This window comes from Panthera onca, chromosome B4, assembly GCF_046562875.1.
Source record: "Panthera onca isolate mPanOnc1 chromosome B4, mPanOnc1 haplotype 2, whole genome shotgun sequence".
NCBI lineage: Eukaryota > Metazoa > Chordata > Mammalia > Carnivora > Felidae > Panthera > Panthera onca.
This window is the reverse complement of record NC_138345.1, coordinates 94,187,578-94,212,035: the sequence shown is the minus strand read 5'-3', so window position 1 is coordinate 94,212,035 and position 24,458 is coordinate 94,187,578. Positions and strand designations below refer to the sequence as shown.

At 43.1% G+C, this 24,458-nt stretch overlaps 1 protein-coding gene across 4 annotated transcripts in view; it reads right to left on the bottom strand.

Moving 5' to 3' along the window:
- The window catches only part of MYRFL (myelin regulatory factor like), a 128,220-nt gene that overhangs the window by 38,199 nt on the left and 65,563 nt on the right, over positions 1-24,458 (bottom strand). For all 4 annotated transcript variants that reach the window (XM_078449688.2, XM_078449685.2, XM_078449686.2 and 1 more), the window contains exons 10-13: positions 23,846-23,936; positions 14,557-14,757; positions 5,447-5,555; positions 4,587-4,696 (exon numbers count right to left, since the gene is read on the bottom strand). In XM_078449688.2, the coding sequence (XP_078305814.1) occupies positions 4,587-4,696; positions 5,447-5,555; positions 14,557-14,757; positions 23,846-23,936 (511 nt within the window). The remainder of the gene's footprint in view (positions 1-4,586; positions 4,697-5,446; positions 5,556-14,556; positions 14,758-23,845; positions 23,937-24,458) is intronic.

Sequence of the window (24,458 nt, the reverse complement as noted above, 5' to 3'; positions counted from 1 at the left end):
TGAATCTTACAAAACAGTGAAACCAAGTGATGTGGAGACTATTTTAGATGAGGTGGTCAGGGAAGGTCTTGGCAGTGAGATCTAAATGATGAGATCATCTAAAGGAAGAGTCTTAAGGGCAGAGAACACTCAACAGAACAGCTCTGAGGCAGCAACAAACTTTGGTGAGCATGAGAACAGAAAATGAAGGTTGTAGGGGAGCGGATAGGCAAACCAGATGTGCCCATGTGTGCAGAGACATGGTATTATGAAGGTGTTTTGGGGTTGGGGGGAGTGGGTGTGAGTGTTAGGAAATGAGTTAGAAACAGAAGATTCCATCCAGATTGTGGAGGGTTAGCAATAAACCAGTGAAGAGCCAAAGTGGGAAAGGAAGACCGTATGATTAGAGGTGTTTAGTTTTGTTTTTGTTTTAGGGAGAAAAGTGAGAAACATAAAGAGAATAAAGAGGGATGATAATAGACAAGAGATGTCACCAAAGTTAGAACAGCAGCACTTGGTGTCTAATCAAATACTGTGCATGAGAAAAAGGAAACTTTGAAAGGCCATCTGTGATGCTCCACCCTCAGTCACACCTTTGGACCCCAAGGTCCACCACTGTCTTCTGTCACTTGCCTCTCAGTCCCCCGCTTCCTTCTCATCTGTGAACCCCTGCCTAGTGTCCACAGACAGGAGCACTGCGCATCCCACAGTACTTGTCACACTGTGATTCAGAGTTCTATTCTTACGTCCTATCTCATCACCCCGCTTAGACACCCTGCTTAGCTGCTTGAAGATAGGAACCCTGTCTTACTGAGCTTTGCAAGACTCAAACAGACAGTTCCTGCCACATTACAGTTGAAGGAAAAGAGAACCAATGAAAAGTAACTACATATTAAGGCATAGTAGGGTGGCTTATATCATGCTATTGTAACATACACACACACACACACACGCACACACACACACACACATTACTCAAGGCCTAGTTATTCGCAGAGTGAACCTCATCTTTATAGAAGCTTAGTTGTAAATTCACTTCAGGCCACTCTTACATTTATTGAGCACATTTTTCTTACACCAAACACACCTAATAATACTGTTCAAGAAATGTAGCCATCTGGTCCTAAATAATCACAGAAATCAATAAAGTTGCCAAGCGAAGAGACAGATGAGTAAGCCAAACAGCGAAGCCCTCATGGTCTAATGCAGGGTTAGACTGCGGTGGTCACCTGCCATGGCTCCTGGCTCTCAGGACCAGCCCCCTCCCATCACTGAGCTTTCACTGGGGTACACGAACCATGAGGATTTTGTAAGAAGAAGCAAATTATCCCAGGTAAGAGAAGTTCATCGTGCACAGTCATCTGTGCTGAGACTTATACCAACTTTGACCGACAGCACTAATCTCCAGCTCTGGTTGGTTACATGGGCAGTCTGTAAAGATCCAGCCGTTTCTGTTTCTTACTTGGGCATAACGTTGCAAAATGTGCATATGGAAAATATAGCGCAGTCACGGAGAGCAACATTTCAACATTTTCATGTGCACTTCTAGTTTGCACTTCAGCTTCAACAAAAATTTCTTTATTAAAAAGGGACATTCAGGGGCGCCTAAGTGGACCTGTCGATTAAGCGTTCAACTCTTGATTTTGGCTCAGGTCATGATCTCATGGTTTGTGGGATTGAGACCCATGTCAGGCTCTGCACTGTCAGCCCAGAGCCTGCTTGGGATTTTCTCTCTCCCTCTGCCTCTGGCCTTCCCCCACTCATGCTTGTTCTCAAAACAAACATTTAAGAATAAATAAATTAAAATAAAAAAATAAAAATGGGACATTCAGTGGAAGAGAAGTAGAGTGTAGAGGGAGAAACTGTAACTGAACCTGACCTATTACTATGGTACACGAAGCCCAGGAAGTCCTAAAGAAGTTCCTTAAAACAAGCAGTCCTGGATATGGCAACCAAGGCCAACATGGCACCCACACAAATGGGTAGGAGGCCAGGAAACCAAGAGGCTCCCTGTATATCTTGTCTATTGTACAATTAACAAACAGCATGGGGCAGTAGGAGTCACATTACCCATGTTCTTAATAAGAAAGAATAAAGGAGATATTCTGTGAAGTATTTATAATGTAGTGGAGGGATATTTCACAGTGTTGAGGATTAAACCAGCAATTGAAATCTATCCTCAGAAGTGAACCAAGGTGGAAGACCAGGCTTCAGAGCATGGAGGTGTTCACCTGCTCTTAGTGTTACAGATTCTGTAAACGAGGGCGGTCTTGGTGATGTCCTCATAGATTGAATCACTACAAGATCCTATTACTCAGAGAATCACAACCTGTCCATTCTGGACTCCTGTCAGTTTGATTTACTTATAAACTGAATGCTGCCTTGGCATGGATTGCTTCTCAAATGACAAATGAGCCTGGCTGCCTGCAATAGGAATACCAACGCTTACTTTCTCAGGGCTCTAGGCTTGCCTTCTTAGGAATGAATTTGGGTTGTAGCCTCTCTGGGGGACTGAGGGAGTGGGTAGCCCTCGGAACTGCTGTTGCTAATAATCCTGACTATCCTCATTCAACTCAACTGGGAATGGGAAGACACGGGGCCAGGGGAGAACTAATGATTTTCCTGAAGAGTGACAATCATAAGGTCCTGGACGGATGTTACCTACACAGAAAACACAGAAATCTCTTCCCTGGGTATTCCAGCAAAGGACCACAGCCAAAAGAGATATGGCTGCTACCAAATGAGTAACCCCAAGAGCCCTACCTTGGTAGCCTAATGACACATTCCCAAGGCTGCACCCTGAGCTTGATGGCTGTGCCTACATACTTTTCTCTCACCCAGGAAGCTTCTGGAAATGCAAGACAGTGAGGATGACCTTATTACATGAATACCTCAGAACATCCCTTATCATATAGGTATGATATATGATATATGATATGTGTGTGTGTATATATATATACATATATATATATACATATATACATATATATATTACTATTTATTTTTGAGAGATAAAGAGACAGAGTGCAAGCAGGGGAGGGACAAAGAAAGAGAGAGAGAGACAGAATGCGAAGCAGGCTCCAGGCTTCAAGCTGTCAGCACAGAGCTCAACGCAGAGCCATGAACCGCGAGATCATGACCTGAGCCAAAGTTGAACGCTTAACCAACTGAGCCACCCAGGTACCCCACCCTTATCTTATATTTTAAGTAAATAATTGGGAAACTTCAGTACTTTATTATTAAAAATAGATTTCTCATGATAAACCTCTCAAGGGTAGCCCAGGTCTGAGGGCATGACCAAGAGCTGCTTCTATTCGAGATGGGTCTGGGAAGCAGGAGTAAGTAACTTGACCTCTGCCCCTCTGTCCTTGCAGTCTTGGGGCAGAGCAGGCCATCCAAGCCCATTATCTAAGTATTTGTTGTCCAAGCACTTGTAGGGAGAAGACCGAGGAAGGACCCAGCATGGAAAGGCACCTATCCACCTTGCTACTCCAAGTGTGGCTTGCTGACCAGAGAGGGTGGAAAAATTGGCATCACCTAGAGGCTGGTTAGAGAGGTAGGATCTTGGGTCTCACCCCATTATTGCTGAATCAGAGTCCGTATTTTTGTAAGTTCCTTCACTGATTCACGTACACTTTGAAGTTTGAGAAGCACTGCCCCCGTGAACTGACAGATTACAAATTAGTCTCAACTCAGACATCTCTCCCTACAACTATAACATCCCCATGTCAATCAGTTTTCCCTCCAGCATCAAATATAACAGTGCAATGTACAGCATGTCAGCAGCAGGGTGAATTTGCCAACCTTGCAAAAAATGCAGGATTTCACAGAATTCATAAACCTGAGTTTGGAGAACCACTCAAGTCACACACACACACACACACACACACACACACACACACACACAGAGAAATGGCAAGCAAGGGAATGACAGCCTTAGACCCCTTACCAAGAGAAGGGGAGCTCATCTACAAGATGGGGACATTCCTTCAAAAGAGAATCATTTGAATATCAAAGAATTCAGATGGGCCCTTGGGAAAAAACGATGAGGCTCATGAATATCTTTTTAAGACTGACCCACTTTATGTGTTATGAAAATGGAACACACAACTTTGTTGAAAAACTATGCTTGAAAAGAAAAATCAACACTCCATTCAGCCTTTAATCAGGCTAAGAATTTAATTATTTGATCCTAATGATAACCTAAAGTATATTAGATGAGATAAATTACACTTCCTCAAGTTTGAGTTCCATTTTCTAAGACAAGGCTGATTAAATCTTGCTGTCACTATTTCACATGACATTGGGTCACATTTTAGTTGTGCTCCTGTTAAGTGGACTTTCCCCAGGCCAGTTTTTCTCCGACAGTTAAGACCTGCTCCACTCTACTGTCACTGTTACATATTCCTTTTTCTTTTTTGCCTTACGGGGCTTCTTTTTGGTACCTCTGAACAGCTTAGCATAACTGATACCAATTACTCCATAGCTGAGTGAAGCTTTCTTTTTACTGTCTTGTTTCCTGGTTGGAAGTTTCAGTGCATGTGGTACCACAGAAAGGGGTTCACCATGGGGTCATAGCTCCAATGGCAGATCTACTCAGTGGTTACCTTATCGACCATGAGGAAGTTCTCCAGTGTCTCCCCATTTTCACAGGTGACATTACCGACCTCTTTTACAGCTCTGGGCAGGATCTCTCGTACCTCCTGGGCGATCATTCCTAGACACAAACACTCCCAACAGGTTTAGTCAGGAAAAGACCTTTCTGGAGAACATCCTCCCTAGCCTACATCAAAATGGAAGGCTGACAGCCCCCGCCAGGACATCTTTGCAAATACATGCTTATCCCCTCACAGCTTTCGCTTTGATCTATGATACATTTGAAGCAAAGAAGGAATTTTGAGCCCATAACCACCATAGGATTAAAAGCAGGGGTGTCATTTTCTTGACTTTTCCTTGAGACTCTGGGCCGGATTTTGGAAGGAGGGAGTAAATACCTTCAAATCCCTGTATATAGAAGTAAGGGTGGGGCGTTAGCTTGATTTCCTTTCTTTTCTTGCAGGAGGATTTGCCACCTAAATGGTCCCTCTTTCTCTAGGATTCCTGGATAGGAGTACAAACACCACTCTGCCCCTTCTCTGACCTAGACTGACCTATTCCACACCTCTCCCTCTCCCGGGTCTGCCTTTTACAGCTGGAGCTGTGATCTGCGCCCCCAAGCTCTGAGCAAGATGATTCCAGTGAAAAGAAACAATGTATTCAAAATATTCTGCCAGTACCTTGGAGTGTAGGAGTAAGGATGGGGGTGTTGAGTCAAGATGACACAGAAATTTCTCTCACCTTTCCTGTTCTAGTGATTATGGATTTCACAGAGGAAATCAATGCCATAGCACACAATCTCCACATAAAGAGGGAATTGAACTTTTAAGAGTTGACAACACAAAATTAAAAAGGGAATTTGTGTGCATACCTGTTTGATGGGCAGTGTTTATTCCCATTGAAGATGCGAACTCTGGTTTGTAGTCGTATTCAACAATCCTCATTTGGGCTATTCGTCTCAGCTGCTCATTTGTGTCAACCTGATTTAATTAAAGAAGAGCGGATTTCACCCATTTAGATATTTCCCATTCAAATCAATGCCCAAAGAGACCCAGAGAAATTAGGAATGTTGACAGCAGGGTTCTTTCCTCTTGTCCGAACTATTTTAAGGAAAGTTTATGTTTTTCTCCTCAGAGAAACCAAAGCTTCAAGGTCCATATCAATGACTTCCATCCACTGACAAACTGAGACAGAGTTTTTATGTCTAAATTACAGGGTGAAAGCTCCCCCATTCACTACTCTTGCCTTTTTTCTCTCCTTTGAGGGGTGAACTCTCCTTCTGAGAATGGAGACTGATCACGTTAGAGAGAAAAAATCTCCACTCAAGATTGCAAGGGATCATTTCCAAATGGACATACAGTATAAACACCAAATAAATATAGGCCAACCTTGTATTTACAAACTGAAAATGCTTAGTTCAAGTAACAACCTTTGAGGAATGGATATAACTACTATACCATTGATTTGCTTTTGGACATTTCACTGGAGAAAATTTCCTCAAGTGGCAGGTTGCAAGGCTGTATTGTTCACCTGCTGGACCTTCCAAGATCCAGACTTTCCTCTCCTACAGACGGCTTCTCCCCCAAACCACTCTGGTCAGTGATGGTGTGCTTCTCTGAGCTCACTTCTTTTACAGGTTATTGAAGGTATTCCCAACTTCCACTGCCAATTCCTCAAAATAATGTCACTGGGTCCCAGCAAAATGATAGTAATACACAATAGAGTGAATTTTTCCTAAAGCTAAATATGTTTCATTCAAAGGATTTCCTTTTGAGTTTTTTTTTAATGTATTCATGGTAATAGCAGAATCAATTTTTATAATGACCTTATTCTATAAGTAAAATGCTGGTAGCTCTTTTTCTTTTCTTTTTTTTAAATTTTTTTAAATCTTCATTTATTTTTGAGAGAGAGACGGAGTGCGAGTGGGGGAGGAACAGAGAGAGGGAGACACAGAATCTGAAGCAGGTTCCAGTCTCCAAGCTATCAGTACGGAGCCTGACCCAGGGCTCAAACTCACAAAGAGTGAGATCATGACATGAGCCGAAGTCAGAGGCTTAACCGACTGAGCCACCTAGGCACCCCACCCTTTTTCTTTTAGGATTTTCTCTTAGGCTATAATTTTCTTTTAGGATATAATGATTACAAAACCAGTGGTCTCTTGGCAATTAAAATTATACTGCCTTGACATTCATCCATGTATTAGAGTAACCAAAATTGCTTTGTTGTTCTTGTTTTATGAAAACCCTGAAATGGCCTTCAACTCCTCCCTTGACCCACTCTGTTGGGTGAGTTGGAAAGCTCCTCCGATATCATTAAAAGTTCCCTGTCCTTCACTAGTTCGGCTGATTGTGAAAAATTGTGGCTTGACACTTACCTGGTTAACTGTGCAAACTCTATTTCAGGTACTTCTTGGGAAGTATAATTTTGAGCTCACTGTTATTTTGATACTTGCTGTCATCAAAAGCCTGGTTCAATTCATTTATTCACTGTATTATTCAACTAACATTTAACAGTCACCTTCAACTTACCACACACTACACTAAGTGCTGGGACTTTAAAAAGTGATTGCTTTTAACAGTTTGTGGTCAACTAATTGTGCAACCTGAAACCATAAAACTCGTAGAAGAGAACACAGGTAATTTCCCTGACATCAGCCACAGCAACATTTTATGTCTCCTAAGGCAAGGGAAACAAAAGCAAAAATAAACTATTGGGATTACATCAAAATAAAAAGCGTTTGCACAGTGAAGGAAACCATCAACAAAACAAAAAGGCAACCTACTAAATGGAAGAAGATATTTGCAAATGATATATTTGATAAGGGATTAATATCCAAAATATATAAAGAAGTTATACAAAAAGCAAATAATCTGATTAAAAATGGGCAGTCAACCTGAATACACATTTTTCCAAAGAAGACATCCAGAGAGGCAACAGACACAGGAAAAGATGCTCAGTGCCACTAATCATCATGGAAATGCAAAGCAAAACCACAGTAAGATATCACCTTATACCTGCCAGAATGGCTAGAATCAAAAAGACAAGAAATAGCAAGTGTTGGCCAAAATGTGGAGAAAAATGTACTATTGGTGGGAATGTAAATTGGTACAGTGTTGTTGGGAATGTAAATTGGTACAGCCATTGTGCACTGTTGGTAGGAATTAAAATGGTACCGCCATTGTGGAAAACAGTATGGAAGTTCCTCAAAAAGTTAACAGTAGAAATACCATATGATCCAGTAATTCCACTGAGGAGTACCCAAAGAAAGTGAAAACATTCATTCAAAAAGATATATGCACCCTGTGTTTGCTGTAGCATTATTCACAATAGCCAAGATATGGAAGCAACCCAACTGTCCAATCTTAGATGAATGGGTAAAGAAGATGTAGTATATTCATACAATGGACTATTACTCAGCCATTAAAACATTGTGAGGTCTTCCTATTTGAGACAACATGGATGGACTTCAAGGGTATTATACTAAGTGAAATAAGTCAGACAAAGACAAATACCATATGGTTTTACTTACATGTGGAATTAAACACAAACACAATTAAAAACAAAACAAATGAATAAACAAGCAAAAAGCAGGTATAGAGAACAAACTGATGGTTGCCAGAGGGACGGTGGGGATAGGCAAAATGGGTGAAGGAAAGTGGAAGATACAGGCTTCCAGGGGCGCCTGGGTGGCTCAGTGGGCTAAGCATCTGACTTTGGCTCAGGTCATGATCTCACGGTCTGTGAGTTCGAGCCCCGGGTCAGGCTCTGTGCTGACAGCTCAGAGCCTGGAGACTGCTTTGGATTCTGTGGCTCATTCTGTCTCTCTGACCCTCCCCCCCACTCAAACTCTATCTCTCAAAAATGAATAAATGCTAAAAAAAGTTTTTTAAAAAAGATACAGGCTTCCAGTTATGGAATGGAAAAGTCATGGGAATAAAAGGTACAGCACAGGGAATATAGTCACTGGGGTTGTAATAGCCATTTATGGCAACTATACTTGTGATGATAATAGCATAACACACAGAATTGTTGAATCACTGTGCTGTACACTTGAAACTAATGTAACATTGTGTGTTAATTATATTCAAATAAAATATAAATAAGCAAAATAAAAATTAAGAAAAACTTTAAAACAAAATGAAAACGAATAAATAAGTTTTCTAATTGTCTTGACTTTGTAGCATACTGTTTCTCTGGGATTACACATTCCAAGTTTCCTAAAATTTAGAACTATTAAATGAAATTTTTAAAAAAATGTTTGTGGGGCACCTGGGTGGCTCAGTCGGTTAAGCCGCTGAGTTCAGCTCAGGTCATGATCTCACGGTTTGTAGGTTTGAGCCTCGTATCAGGCTCTGTGCTGACAGCTCAGAGCCTGGAGCCTGCTTTGGATTCTGTGTCTCCTCCTCTCTCTGCACTGCCCCCCCCCCACACCCCACTCACACCACTCTGCCTCTCTCTCTCTTGAAAATAAACATTAAAAAATTTTTTTCTAAATGTCTGTGGACTAGACAGACAGACCCATCATAAATGAAAATGTGAGAAATGCAGGATGAAAATGGAATTATGGATCGAGAATTTGGCAGCTCCAAGGAGGACCCCAAAATATTCCTAGGGGAGCATAAAGAAAGACTTCCTAGAGATGGCAAAACCCCACTGAGATCTTGGCTTATTTTGATCTTCAAATAAGTTCTGCTCCTTTCACTTCAGGCCTTTGGCTCAGGGCATTTCCCAGCCTCGAAAGCTCTTCCTTCCCACTCCTACCTTCTCCCCCAACTTAAACATCCCTTCACCAGGGAAGCATTTCTTGATTTCCAACACCAGGAAGGGTCCCTTTGCCTTGTGTGCCAATGGGAGCTGTTGTTTTTCTTCATAGTGCTTATCACGGTTATCACCAGACAAAGTTGTGTCACCTTCATTATCTGTCTTCCCTATAGGATATATACCCCCTGAGGATGAGGACAAATCTATGGCCATGGTTTTCTGCTCACCACCAAATCACCAGTTTCTAGTACAATTCCTTGCATGTAGTTGACACTCAACTAACATTTCTTAAATAAATTAATAACTTAATAAATAAACCTCATACGAATAAATTTAAGAAAGGAGTTAGTCAGGGAAAGATGCAGGGTAGAAAGAAGGGACAGAAAGGGTGAGGACAAGACCCGATGCTAGACTGAAAGAACACCATGAGTAAAGTGCCAAGGGAGTAAGTTCCCTGAATGATGTCTGCCCAACCAGGGTGGAGTTTGGCATTACTAGACTGTAAAGATTAAGGCCAGAGCAGGGAGGGCCTTGCAGGCCATGCTAGGGAGGGGCAGTCACAATCTCACATTGCCCTGTGCACACAGCTATCACGGTGAGCTCCTATATTCAGCAAATATTTAATGAACAGCTACTGTGTGCCAGGTGCTATCCTAGGCATTGGAGATGCAATGAATATTTCTTACTTGGAGTTCAGATTTTTTTTTTAAAGTTCTATTTTTGAGGGCAAGGCTCACATCTAGTTCATCTCAGGACCTCTGGAGTGCCCAGCAGAGTGGCTCACATGTTATAGACACCCCGAAACTTCAATGAAAGAAAAAGCCATGAAAGAATGAAGGTAGTGAAACAGCAGAACAATCCCTGTCAATCAGGAGCCAGCGTGGCATGGCCTTGCACTAGCCAGGCCCCACCCAGTTCCCCATTCCCTGCACCCTTGGGAATCCTGTGGCTGCTTTGCCTACTTTTCATTATCCCCGTGGTTCCTGCACGAGCCCTCATGGGTGACCTTTGCTGCCAACAGGAAGCAGAGGAGGCTGTGTCCTCACTGAGGCTGTCCAGGCTACCCAGAGGGAACATGACCCCTGGTGACTAAGCTGGATCCTTTAATGCATTTTCCCCCGAAGGCATATTGCTGGACGAAGCATATTGTGGGTTTGATGGTATTATTACCATTGTGCTTCAGAGAGACTTTTGGCTGAAGAAAATTTTCAGGGTTGGTTTGGGGATCTAAACCCCTTCTGCAACAACGTTTCTATAAGACAATGCTCTTCTGGTTTCTAATGTGGGGCTGTACTTTCCAAAGTTAAATATAAACTGCCCATGCTGCACACTCCCTCTGTGTACACTTGACCTAGGGAAAGCCCTCGAGGCAAGGGCTGTGCCTTCTCAGAATCCTCCTCCAGGAGCCAAACACTGGCCAACACTTAACACCACACCTTGCTCATCCACGTGGGTTGAGTAAGAAGCTAGAAGCTGAATTCAGGTGTCTGAGGTGACCTTGCCCACAGCAGTTTCGGAAAGTTTTGACCCTGAATGTATATGGCCATCGTGGTCATGCTGCCTCACGCCCAAAGCTTCTCTATCATTTCTTTTTCTTTCTTTCTTTCTTTCTTTCTTTCTTTCTTTCTTTCTTTCTTTCTTTTTACAATCTGAGAAGCATTTATTCTTGAAAAACTGCTGAACTTTGGGTAAGAACAGTAGGAGTCCATGGCATTCTTGCCTAGGGCTGTGCCCATCTCGTCACCACTCCCAGCTCGGTGGGCTCAGAGGTGCACTCCTCAGCAAGGGAGACGATGCAGACCAGCCCCTGTGCTGCCCAGATCAAAGGGACTCACTCAGTTTGCAGCGGCGGGTGACGTCTGTAAGGCTTCTCTATCATTAACCCCAGAATTGCACCACAGAAAAGTCATTCTTGTCTGTGGGACTCCACAGTTTGTCCAGGGAGGGAGATCCTGTTATCCACCATCTGGCCACAGCCTAGACTATTAGTCTCGCATCAGGAGCAGCTTGAGTAACACTGGCTCACCCCAAGTTGAGGAACTTCTGCATCTGGCTCCTGGCCCTTGGAGCCTTTCATCTTAACTGATTTCGTTCCTGGTTTTTATTTTGGAATCTCTTGTAACCTTGTTTTCAGCCTTCATCATAAAATTGCATTGATGCGTTCAACTTTCAGCTTCCTCACTTTTTTTGCATTGGCCTTGGTGATCTTCACGCTCTTCTGTTTTCCAGCATATCATCTCCACCCTAATTTTGCTGTTTCCATTGAAAGAGCTGCATTTCCTTCTGCAGTCTGTAGTCACATCAGTAAACACAATGTTGGGATATGTTAGGCTGCTCCTCATTAAGGCCGACCTCATTTTCCCAGTGGGTCCAGGGCACGGGCTTCAGTCACATCTGCTTTATCTTCTCCATGTCTTGTAGACGTGTCCAGATGAGCACAGGGATCTCCACCAGGACTCTCTATGCAGAGTGCTCATGTGCTTAACACCTACAAAACAACCTCCATTGCCCTGAGTGAGGATGCACAGAGCCGGGGCAAGGAAGCAACTTATATTTATTTCCCCCTCCCCCAATCATCACAGTACTGGGCAATGTGTTTGGCCACTATGTTTTGCAACAGCTCATCTGGAAGCCAGCTCTGGTTATCATGCATCCTTTACCAATGAGAAATTGCCTCGAGTCCTATGCTTGTAATCAGATCAACAAAGGGCCCACTTCCCAGAGCATTTGGAGGAATGGCTATTCTTAAAAGTTGGGCAAACTGAGTCAGGAGGAGGTGAAGACAAAGTTCACACATCTGTCAGCCCCATCATCAGCATTATCGTTGCCTCTTTTGTCTGTAATGGTGAACAGGACTGGTAAGTGCGTCTCTCCCCATTGGATGGGGGCCCCCAAATGTGGGGCCACTCGATTGGGTGGACGCTGGCAGCACGGGCTATGAAAAAATTCACCCAACGCAGAACAAAGGAGATAGAAGTTTAGTGAATGTACCACAGGAGGAGGGGCAGGCAGTGAGGGAGAGGCTGTCTGCAGTGAGATAGGTGGATGGGGGTTGTAGTTGGATGGGGAAGGCAAGGAGGCATGGGGACATATGGAATTTTCCCTTTCCTGGTAACCGTGCCTGGTTGTAAGTAGCCCATTGGTTACTTAAGGCCTATGGATATTTTGAGGTGGGTCACCTGATGGGTCGGTCTGTCTGTGTTCAGCATCGTGGTCTCTGTGAGCCCTTTCTACATTCCATTGCTCAAGTCTGTTGCCTAAAAGCAGCCTCTACGATAAGATTTCTAGAGATCTATATTTCATACATGTGGATAGACCTATTAAAAACAAATATATTAATATGAAATAAGTTAATAAATGAATTACATGTAATTTGCATTTTATACAAGTAAATAATGATAATATCTATTTGTCCCGCTAAAGAATGCTTCACGTATATGAGCTTAGAAGAAGCCCTTAACACAAGTGAATTGAACATGAGCCTTCCCTGCTCACAGGAGAATAAACAGAAGCACAGGACATCTCTGGGCGAAGGTTCCTGGGCCAGCGCTTGCCCGAATCAGGATTAAACCTCCTTCCACCATCACGCTGCCGTGAGCAGGCAGGGGAGACAGAAATTCCACATTTGGAGCCTGGATTGGGGTGACATTTTATTTACACAAGAAGGTGTCATGGAAGGGATTTGAGAAGTTCTAGGGAAGCTTGTTATTTTAAGACAATATGTTTTCTTCGGACAAGGGGCAGCGCCCGAAGACATCTGGTAAGTGAACTGTGGGGAAAGCCTAATAGTGGCGAGAGGAGCTGTGGAGGACTTTCCCAGCTTGTTATCTTCCATTTGCATTTAGATAAGACCTGTAGGGAATTGTATAGCCAATTGCAAAAATAAGTTTCAGTTGGTGTGATCTGAAACGCAGACAGTTTATCTCTCTCTAGAAGTCAAAAAAGCACAGTATCTAGGACTGGAATCGGGAAATATACGTGAGAACTTTCTAGCCCTAAGAGTTCCCATCCGGCTAGCAGGTCACAGCTCTTCGAACATGAACCACAGCTTTGCAATCAGTATAAAAGTCTACAATTACAACCATTCTTTGGAATGCACTCAGCAAAGGAGGACATTCCTTGGCCGGTTTGGAAACACCAGTGCAGATTTGCACTGGGAAAGGAATGCGGTCTGGAAGAATGGCCAATGATTTACAGATTGTGTCTCCTATTCACGAAAAAAGAATAAGGGAAGGAGGTTAAAAACACAATTCCGCCACAGCCTCAAAAACGCTTACAGGAGCAGCAGTGTGAGTGCAAAGGTGGAGAAGTGATAGAAGCAGCGAATGGGAAACAGAATTAAAGGATGGAAGAGCTAGAACCTGGAGTGGCCTGGCTAAGGGATTAGCATCTTAATCCTAATCTCTTAGGTCTTCATAGCAGCTGTGACTTGCCATGGTGATTCACTTCTTCTTATCTCAATGTGTAAAAACAAATAAAGGACTTGGCGGGGTCAAGCAGAGAGGCACCGTTTCCATCTTACAGATAAAGGCACTGGGTTGGGGCGGGGTTGTTCCGCCCAGGGCGAGCCTAAAGTGGAGAAGCACCACCTGATTCATGAGCCTGATTTCTGCCTTCCACTGGGTAACTGTCTTTCCACAGAGGGAGGAGGTCTTGGTCTGGAGCCTCAGGCGACGGGATTGACCTTGGTGGAGGCTAGGGGTGGGAAGAGGAGCTTCTCCAACTGCTCCTCGGAGAAGGACAATGAATGGGGAAGACAATGGCTGGCAGGGCTGGTCCCAGGGACTCTGGGAGGAAGAGGCTGGGGGTCTAGTAGAAATACAGGCAGGGACTGGACTGAGACAGTGCTCAGATGAACAGGGAGATGGACATTTGGAGACAGAAAGGAAAAGGCAAGCTTCAACGGCTGACAATGTGTGGAAGGAAGGGCAATGGCCCATGGAAAATAGCTCAGAGACTTCTGCTTGGGAAGCCACTGCTATGCTGTCACTGCCCACTGCTCCTGGCAGGTGAATCCATTCTCCTGGGTAGGAGCTACATTACCCTTTCAGCAGAGATGCCTGTCGGCTCCAACATTCATAACCGTTACGCATTGTGTTCATCCCCTATAAACAGGTGACATATAGAGACGCTCTGTGCGAGGTGTGTCAGAGTCCAGGAGTGCCCAGCACACCTGACTCAGGTGTCAGCGGAGGCGCCCAAGGCCTGCCCTGTGCTCACCTCCTGGATATTGTGCTTTGCCCTGCTGTCAGAGGGATGCATAATTGTCCCCATCACTTTCATGTTGCCACAGACGACCAGGGCCTCATCCGGCGCATCTGTATTGATTCCCACTCGACCATGACAAACAACAGATTCTGGAACTTGTCCTCGCTGCCATAATGCATCACTGTCATTTTCAAACTGCCCAGGGTTAGAGGCCTGGAAAAAAATACAGAACTATGTTACCATTGAAGTTACAGTAGCAAATAGATGATTGCTTGATTCCTCAGAGCAGGGGAAAACAGAATGTTGTGTAAGTCTTTCACCTGCGAATCATATATCGGATGGGACATTCTGACATATCCAAATAACTGTGGCACCAGGAGAGCCCCTAACTGCTCTGCTGCCCATGAGCAGGAGCTCAGCATGCCATGGTTTGGGACGTCCAGTCTCTATTGCAACTACGTGGAGTTGAGAACGTGTAAGTTATACTGGGTGGACGATAAGGAAGAAGAAAACTCAAAACGACCTTCTTTTCAGGGATGATAATATTAATAAGGATTTAAAACCAGAACCTTACATCAGAAGATACTATGAGTTTATTAAAGCCCAGATAAATAAAAATACTTTGCATTTAGCTAGCCCTTTTATAGTTTCAAAACACTTTATGATTTCATACACAATTGACAAGCAAATGACAGGACAAATATACTTATACACCTCAATGATTCCCCAAACACAGATGACATTGAAAAAGGATAACAACAGCTACGTTTGTTGTGTCTAGTGCACATCCCCATTCTAGGAGATGTGTACCATTCACCTCATTTTACAGATAATCGAAAAGACTCTGTGCCCAAGGCCACAAAGCTAGTAAATTCTGGAGCTGGACCTATACTTCTTTTAATTATTAATGATTCTGACTTCTCCTATCAGAAGTAGCCCTGGCCAAATGCAGTCTTCAACGAGAATCCAAGTGAAACTATTGAGATTAGACAAAGTTCTGGAGATTCTGCTCTTAAATGAAATCCTTTGCTGAGGGATTCTTCACTCTACTGCCTTCCCTCTTCCCCGCCTCCTGGGGCTGCTGAATGTATTGCCAAATATCTTTAAGTAGGGATCTCTGAATCCCTCCAAATCCTCACAACAGAATTAATGTTTTTAACATGATGGCCTATTCTTCTAAATGTGAAACTTTTGTGTGCTTGAGGCAGGCTGTCACAAATTCAGACAAGCACTATAGACCCTGATCATCTAAGAAGTCAACGCTAACACCAAAGTCTTGACTTTCAGCCTTTCTGGGCAGCCCAGGGGACATTGCAAACTCAGGACCTGAATATGCACAGATCATCTCCCGAGAATACTTGAGGCACCAGTAACAGTGGTTTCTTCAAGGCCAGGAACTGGGAGATGGGAAACTGATCTGGGAAGGAGATTCACTGTTCAACTTATACTCTCTTGGTATTGTTTCAATGTTTTTGCCACAAGCATGTGCTACTGATTTTAAAATAATAATTTTTTAAAAACCCATAAAGTTTAGTTCTTAGTTTGGGTTCAGGTGAAGCACATGTAGGAGTCTTCAAGGTTTTCATTCTCACCTGTCTGAACCCCAAGCTACTTGGAAGAGTCAACCATTGACATTTGATAGGCGAAAGCAGAAAAGAAGTAACAACTTTGAACATCATTTTGTGTCAGTTAAGCAAAGAACTTTGTTGCAAGGTCCCTAGAGGCCCCTGGGTTGTGAATGGCAAATTGGCTTTGACCCAAATCCTTCTATAGCAAGCAGTCAACTAAAACCAAGGTGTACCATATAAATGTTGATGTATTTTGCTCTACCTTGAACATAAGGAGCCACTACAAGAAAACAAAATAGACAGTGATGGGTTTTTTTTTTTTTTTCTTAATGAGCTTTGGAATAATTGTTATCATAAACTTAATATCATGTTGGAATAGCAGATAAGGTAGATTCAATTTTTTGGAACAATTATAACAATCTCACTTGGCTTTCATCAGATGAAAACTCAGATCCCTAAAATATGTTCAGATCATTTGGGAAAGGGCCGCATATCTGCAATTTGCTAAATATATAGACCTATGGAGGAGTCCTCCTCGTCATTAATGGGAGATGTCATAAAATCTGCAAACTTTCTTCCCCCTTCTCTGGTATCCGCAATCTTAATGTGTCAAAACAAACTAATGTACTAGCTCTTTCTGGAATTATGAAGTTGTGTTCCCATATGGTCCATTGGTGGTTCATTGATATCAAACACTGAAATGAATCAAAGTCTCCAAATACTTTTATTATTTATCCCACAGCCCCATATATGTAGGGAAAACCTGAACATTTTAATCTATGTTATGACACAAACTGGCTGTGTGACCTTGGGGCAGTCACTTAACCTTTCTGCACTGGCTTTTTTCTTTGAAGAATAAAGATAATAATGACTTCTTTACCTATCTCACAGCGTCGTGGGAATTTACTGAAATCACATATATGGGAATACTTTGCAAAAATGAGGAGGAATAATCTCAAATTATCCTTAAAACACTGCTGTGCATAACAACTACTGTCCAACCAATACAGGCATACCTCCTTTTATTAAGCTTTGCTTTATTGCACTTCACAGATTATGCATTTTTTTTTTTTTTTTTTTTTTTTACAAATTGAAGTTTGTAGCAACCCTGAATCAAGCCAGTCTGTCTGCACCATAGACTATGGATGTCACAGTGTCTGCTCATTTCATGTCTCTGCTACCATTTGGTAATTCTCGCAATATTTCAAACTTTTTAATTTTATTATCATTACATTTGTTATGGTGATCGGTGATCAGTGATCTTTAATATTACTGTTATAATTTGGAGAGCCACAAACCATGCCACAAATCATAAGATGGCATAACTTAATCAATAAATGTTATATGTATTATTCTGACTGTTCCACAAACTACCCATTTCCCCATCTCTCTCCTCCTCGGGCCTCACTATTCCTTGAGACCAAGAATATTAAAATGAAGCCAACTAATAACCCTACAATGGAATTTAAGTACTGAAGTAAAAGGAAGAGACGCATGTTTCTCACTTTAAATCAAAAGCTAGAAATGATTAAGCTTAGTGAGAAAGGCATGTTGAAAGCTGAGATAGGCTGAAAGCTGGGCCTCTCATACCAGATAACCAAGTTGTGAATGCAAAGGAAATGAAAAGTGCTACTCCAGTGAACACACGAATGATAAGAAAGTGAAAGCCGTATTGCTGATATGGAGAAAGATTTAGAGGTCTGGATAGAATATCAAACCAACCACAACATTTCCTTAAGCCAGAGCCTAATCCAGAGCGAGGCCCTAACTTTTCAATTCCATGAAGGCTGAAAGAGGTGAGGGGGCTGCAGAAGAAAAGTCTGAGGCTAGCTGAGGTTGGTTAGGGTTTAAGGGGAAAAATCATATGTATAACATAAAAGTGCAGGGTGAAGCAGCAAGTACTGATATAGAAGCTGCAGCAAGTTCTCCGGGAGATCTGAATAATCAATGATGATGGCTTCACTAAACAACAGATTTTTAATGTAGACGAAACAGTCTTATATTGAAAGAAGATGCCATCTAGGACTTTTGTAGCTAGAGAGAAGTCAATGCCTAGCTTCCAAACTTCAAAGGACAAGCTGACTCTATATTGAAGTCAGCGTTCACTGACCATTCCAAAAAGCTTCAGGCCCTTAAAAAGCTACCCTAAGTTGGGATGCCTAGGTGGCTCAGTCGGTTAAGCATCCAGCTTTGGCTCAGGTCATGATCTCATGGTTTGTGGGTTCAAGCCCTGCATCAGGCTCTGCACTGATAGCTCAGAGCCTGGAGTCTGCTTCAGATTCTCTGTTTCTTTCTCTCTCCCTGCTCCACCCCCGCTCCTTGTTCTTTCTTTCTCTCTCTCTCTCAAAAATAAATAAACATTAAAAACATATATATTTTTAAAAGTTACCCTAAATCTACTCTGCCTGGGCTCTACAAATGGAACAAAACCCAGATGCCAGCATATCTGTTTGCAACATGGTTTACTGAATATTTTAAGCCCACTGTAGAGACCACCCAGAAGATTCCTTTGAAAATATGACTGCTTATTGATAATTTACCTGGTCATCCAAGAGCTCTGATGGAGATATACAATGAGATTAACATTGTTTTCATGCCTGCTAACACAACATCCATTCTGCATCCCATGGGTCAAGGAGTAATTCTGACTTTCAAGTCTTATTATGTAAGAAATATATTTCAGAAGGCTACAGCTGGCATGGATAGTGATTTCTCTGATGGATCCGGGCAAAGTAAATTGAAAGCCTTCTGTAAAAGATTCACCATTCTATATTTCTTTTTATTTTTGTTTTAAGTAGGCTCCATGTCTAATGTGAGACTGGAAGTCACGACCCTAAGATCAAGAATCGCATGCTCTCCTGACTGAGCCAGCAAGGTGCCCCTAGGAGTCACCATTCCAGATGCCATTATGAACATTCCTGATTCATTGGAAGAGGTGGAAATATTCATATTAAAGGAGTTTGGAAGAAGTTGATTCCAACCCTCATGGATGACTTTGAGGGGCTCACGGCTTTAGCGGAAGTGGTAGAAAGAACAAGAGAGCCAGAATGAAAAATCGAGCCTGAAGATATGATGAATTGCTGAAATCTCATGCTAAAACTTTTATTGATGAGAATTGCTTCTTATGCATGAGCAAAGAAATTTGTCTCTTGAGGTGGAATCTACTCCAGGTGAAGATGCTGTGAAGATTGTTGAAATGACAATGAAGGATTTAGAATATTACATAAACTTATTTGATAAAATGACAGGGTTTCAGAGGACTGATTCCAATTTTGAAAGAAGTTCTATAGTGGGTAAAATGCTGTCAAACAGCATCACATGCTATGAGGAACTATTCATAAGAGGAAGAGTCAACTGATGTGGCAAACTTCACTGTTGTCTTATTTTAACAAAGTGCCAGGGCCACCCTAACCTTCAGCAACCACCCCCTTGATCAGTCAGCAGCCATGAACTTTGAGGCAGGACCCTCCGCCATCTCTAAAAGGTTCCGTCTGGAGCTGAACCCTCAATGTCTCTGAAATATGCCTGTAATCATTCAATCTGCTCTCCTCAGCAACACAGTGGCAAAGTTGTGAAATTCTGCCAGGGAGCATCATTCACTGAGTAAAATGTAAATGGCGCCCTCTGCAGGTGCTTGGAATAGGAAATAGCAATTAACAATAATTTGAGGTTTGTTCTAAATTTGGAATGGAAAGCTGGAATTTCTTTGCTTTCCATTGTTTGGGCTTCTAAAGCAGCAGCCAAAGAGCATAATAGGGGAGCCTGAGTTGAGGAAGGCAGTTAATAACAAATCAATTTTTGTATCTTTTGAAAGGGCTATGGAAAATGGGCCCAGAAATGCTCCCTACCAGTGTTAGTCAACGTGTGGTCTGGAGGTCAGTAGGCAGCAGCATCGGCATCTCCTGGAAACTTGTCAGAAATGTATATTCAACTTACTGAATCAAAAACTGTGGAGGTGCCTGGGTGGCTCAGTTGGGTAAGTGTCCAACTTTCGCTTTCAGTTCAGGTCATGATCTCACAGTTCATGAGTTCGAGTCCTGTGTTGTTGGGGTCTGTGCTGACAGAGCGGAGCCTGACTGGGATTCTCTCTCTCTCTCTCTCTCTCTCTGCCCCTCCCCCGCTCAAGTTCTCCCCCCCCCCCCACCTCAAAATTAATAAATAAACATTTCAAAAAAACCAACAACTGCGGAGGTGGGACCCAGGCATCTCTGTTCTACTCTCCAGGAGATTCTTTGTACCATACACACCTGGTCGAGTTATCTCTTCCATAGTTAACCAGCAAGTTGAATCCCAACTACAGGGTGAAATGGACACTGCTCCACACACTGATTCCTCTGGGTAAATAAAAAATTCATCTGAACTCCAGAAGAGGTGTGTGTGTGTGCGTGTGTGTGTGCGTGTGTGTGTGTGTGTGTGTTAGGGGAGGGAAGGGGGTTTTGTGGAAAAGGGTGAGAGCTGGTAGCAATGAAGACGCCCTACTCTCCGCCCATCCCTCTCCATCCCTGCAGCTGCACTATTTCTTTTGTTCTCCCTGTCCCTGTTTGTCAGTTTTCCATCTTAGGGCAGTGCAGTTTGCAGGGCAGTAAAGGGGGACTTCTTGGGGACGTGCCCATTTATATTCTTCTGGAAAAGAAACTGGAATAATGTATTAGTTTTCAAAGCTAGGAAACCCCAGTGCGCCTTTGAAGGGCAGACAAAAGTAATCATCCCTCCTGCTTACAACACAGCACTCCAAACCAGGTTTAATCACATGTTTTAGAAGGAAAGTGGAGCTGAATGAAAACCTAGTCATTAACAAGAGAATGTGAAGGAACTCCACTGCAGAATGCTCCCAAAAACAAAGACCTGGGAAATAAACCTGTCTTTGTAGTAAAGCTTAATTTCCATGAAATTGGTCAATTTACACTACAGGACCATAAGATATTTCTAAAGCTGTTCTGGTTGACAATCCAGATGAACAATTACTGGGTCTGGCCCACCATTCTCTCTCCAAGGAGAATTCTAACAGTTGTGGTCTCTTGAACCCCTCTTGGGGGCCTGAAACTCATCTAGTCCAAGCCTCATACATTTGCCCTTTATGTTAATCTCTGCTATTGGGAAGAATGATTCTTAGGCTTCAAAATGAACCTGCATTTGCTCAGTGCAGTTTTCAGTTCTCTATATAACGTAGTCTGCTCTTGTAACATCTTCGGTTGTCAATTTTTTCTTCCTTTACTCTGGAGCTCAAACTAACAGACCCAGGCCATAACCTAGGAGGGCACCTCTGGCTTTTTTGGAGAATGTAAGCTGGTCTGTGCTCTGTCTAACTAACTAACTAACTAACTAACTAACTAACTATATATATCCAAGGCATATACCTATATAGAGCTCTCTAGAAACTTAGGGGCAGGAAATATTTTCTGTGGACATTTTGAAAACTCACTGATTCAAACATATCACCGGTTCTTTTTTTTTTCATTTTTCTTTTTCCTTTCTTCTTTTATAAGTAGGCTTCACACCCAGCATGGAGCCCAATGTGGGGCTTGAACTCATGACCCCGAGATCAAGACCTGAGCTGAGATCAAGAGTCAGACGTTCAACCAACGGAGCCGCCCAGGTGCCCCAAACATATCATCATTAATGAAATTCAGTTTTTTTCTCTTGGTTGGTTTCGACGTTAAACAATTAAGCAGATTCAAAAGTGCATGCATTTTCACTTCTGCATTTGGGGTCAGAATAAAATAGTATCACTAAGATATTTCCAGTTTGGGGGAGGGGCAGAATGGTTTTCCCTATCACCATTCTTCTTCTTCTCGTTGTTAGGATAACCCTTGTGTTGCCCAGCACACTTCTAAAATAGGGCATTCTCTTTAACCAACAATTATGGCTGGAAGAAAGCAATCAAATCTGGAATGGAATCACTTTTTAAAAATAAAAATTTAGTGAATAACATGGCACCCAATCTTCACTAAGTATAATTTAATGTTTTTTAGTATTTATAACAAATATGAATTGCAGAAACACCTTCTCAAAGCTACCATCACGAGTTAAATGATAATTGTGTTTTGGATACGAGCAAGCACCAATTAACAGAGTTCTGGAAATAGAACATCAGACAGTAGAGTGCTCCCCCTTCCCACCCCCCCCCCCCCACCATTGTACTCCACTCTGCTGGAGTACAGACCTGCCAGCAGGAAATGGAGAAACCCGACACCAGGTAAATTATTCAAGGTGTGCAGGTGACTAGCAGGCTGCCAGACTCAAGCATGAGTTTCCCAGCTCAAAGCAACATTTTCAGAATATCTAATCTATGCTAACTCTGAAAAGAATGGCATTATCTGTCTTTATTCTCCCTATGAAAAACCAGCAACAATAAGTGACTTTACTTTAAATCACACTTGTTAGTGCAGCACAGCAATCCCAGATCACATCACGCCCTGGGCCCCGAACCCAAACCACCCCCCACCCTTCCACCCCCCGATGAGGGATGGGGAACCACTGCCCCTGCTCCATGACCAAAGAAGAAGGCTCCACCAGCTTTTGCTCCAGTGGCACCCTGTTTGCCACAGATTAGATCGGGTTCCACAAAAACGGCAGGCACATAGTCCAGCCCTTACTCTGGGACATCTGAACACAAGCATTTTACCTCATTTCCAACATTACTTCACCCCCCATTAAAAGTCTGAGATGCAGTTTAAGGATTTCCACTTATAAGTGGCTTATTATTTTTAATTGATTGGAAGAATTACACAGAGGACCCTTTGTTTCAGAACAACTTGAGGCAAGAGAGGAAAGACTCATTTCCCCAAACAGGCAGATCTGGTCCCCAGGCCTAAGAGTCACAGCCACGTACGTGGGCATGCCCACACTGGACGATTTCTCCTGTTGGACTTCACATGCCCTCCCTGTGTCACAGGACAGCTAGCTTCTCCCCGGCTGCCAGGCCCGTGGTGACCCGTTACCTTATGCCCCTGGTATTCTCAACGGTGGCCAGCCTGGCCTCACACAGCTGCATTTCCAGCTGCCAACAGCTTTATGCTTTTGTGGCTGCCAAGATGCCTGTCCACAGCTGTGACCAATCATTCATTCAGCAAAATGTGCTGAACCATGACTATGTGCTAGGCAGCGGCCCAGATGGTTCCTGGGGTCACCAATCACTTTTGGGTATGAAATTCCTTCTTTACTACTCTCCCCACCCTGTGGGCTTTGGGGTCAGAGAGAACTAGGTTGTAACCCGGGCTCCATCCTTCACAAGCTGTGCAATCACGATGAGTTTCTCACCTCCTTGAGCCTCAGCTCCTCTGCATGTAAAGAAGGTAACGTAAATGTGGCCCAATGTAAAATGACGCCATATATAAATTATTCAGCTCAGTGCCTGGAATACAGCATTTAAACCAGGGTGTCTCAGCTGTGGCACTGCTGACATTTTGGAAGGGGTAACTCTTTGTCGTGGGGGCTGTCTTGTGCATTGTAAGGGATTGAGCAGCATCCCCGGCCTATACCCACGAGATGCCAGGAGCATCTCCCCCCCGTTGTGACCACCAAAAAATGTTTGCAGACATTGCCAAGTGACCTCTGGGGGACAAAAGTTCTCCTAGTTGAGAACCATTATGTGAAAACTAAAATAATAATATCTGCTATTACTATCATCAGTTGAGAAATTGCATACTTCAAGCATGCCAATGAAAATGCAACTTCCACTTCAGCCGAGAAAAGCAGGTGGGATCCAGAAAGATGAAAGAGCTGAACCTTACCCTTACAATGATCCGTTCAGAGATGTGGGCAGACAATAGATAGAACTGGTCTTGGTTAGCAGCATACAGTCCAACCACCAACATGAAGTACCTAAGTCAAAAACAGCAGACAAGGCCAACGCGTAAGGAAACAGAGACATAATTTGTGCGATCAAATGCCACACAACAGTTCATCAATGGTGAATTTATCTCGGCAGGTTTGCACATTTAAAGATTTTCTACTGTGCTTTCAGCTGCCCCTCCTGTGAGAGGAAATAGCAGTGGATTCACTCGGTACTGGTCTGGGTCTACCCTCTGCCCAGTCTGAGGGATTTGCGAGCTGTTCCGCAAGCCCCCCAGCACAGCGCTGCTCACAAACAAATGCACAACAGGCAGCCATCTTAGAGGTTCCCTTACCGAGAGCTGCCCAAGCCACCTACCCTATCACAGCAGGGTTTGCCCAACCACACCAGGCCCTTCCCACCCCATCTGCTCTTGGCCCTATATGCTACATACCCCCATGTCGTGACTTAGTCAAAAACCTGGACCCTTCCCTCCAATTGCTCCCAATGAATTTTCACCAAGGTTATTTTAATAGCTTCTTCATATGTAACACTGATGAGGCATTTTTAAC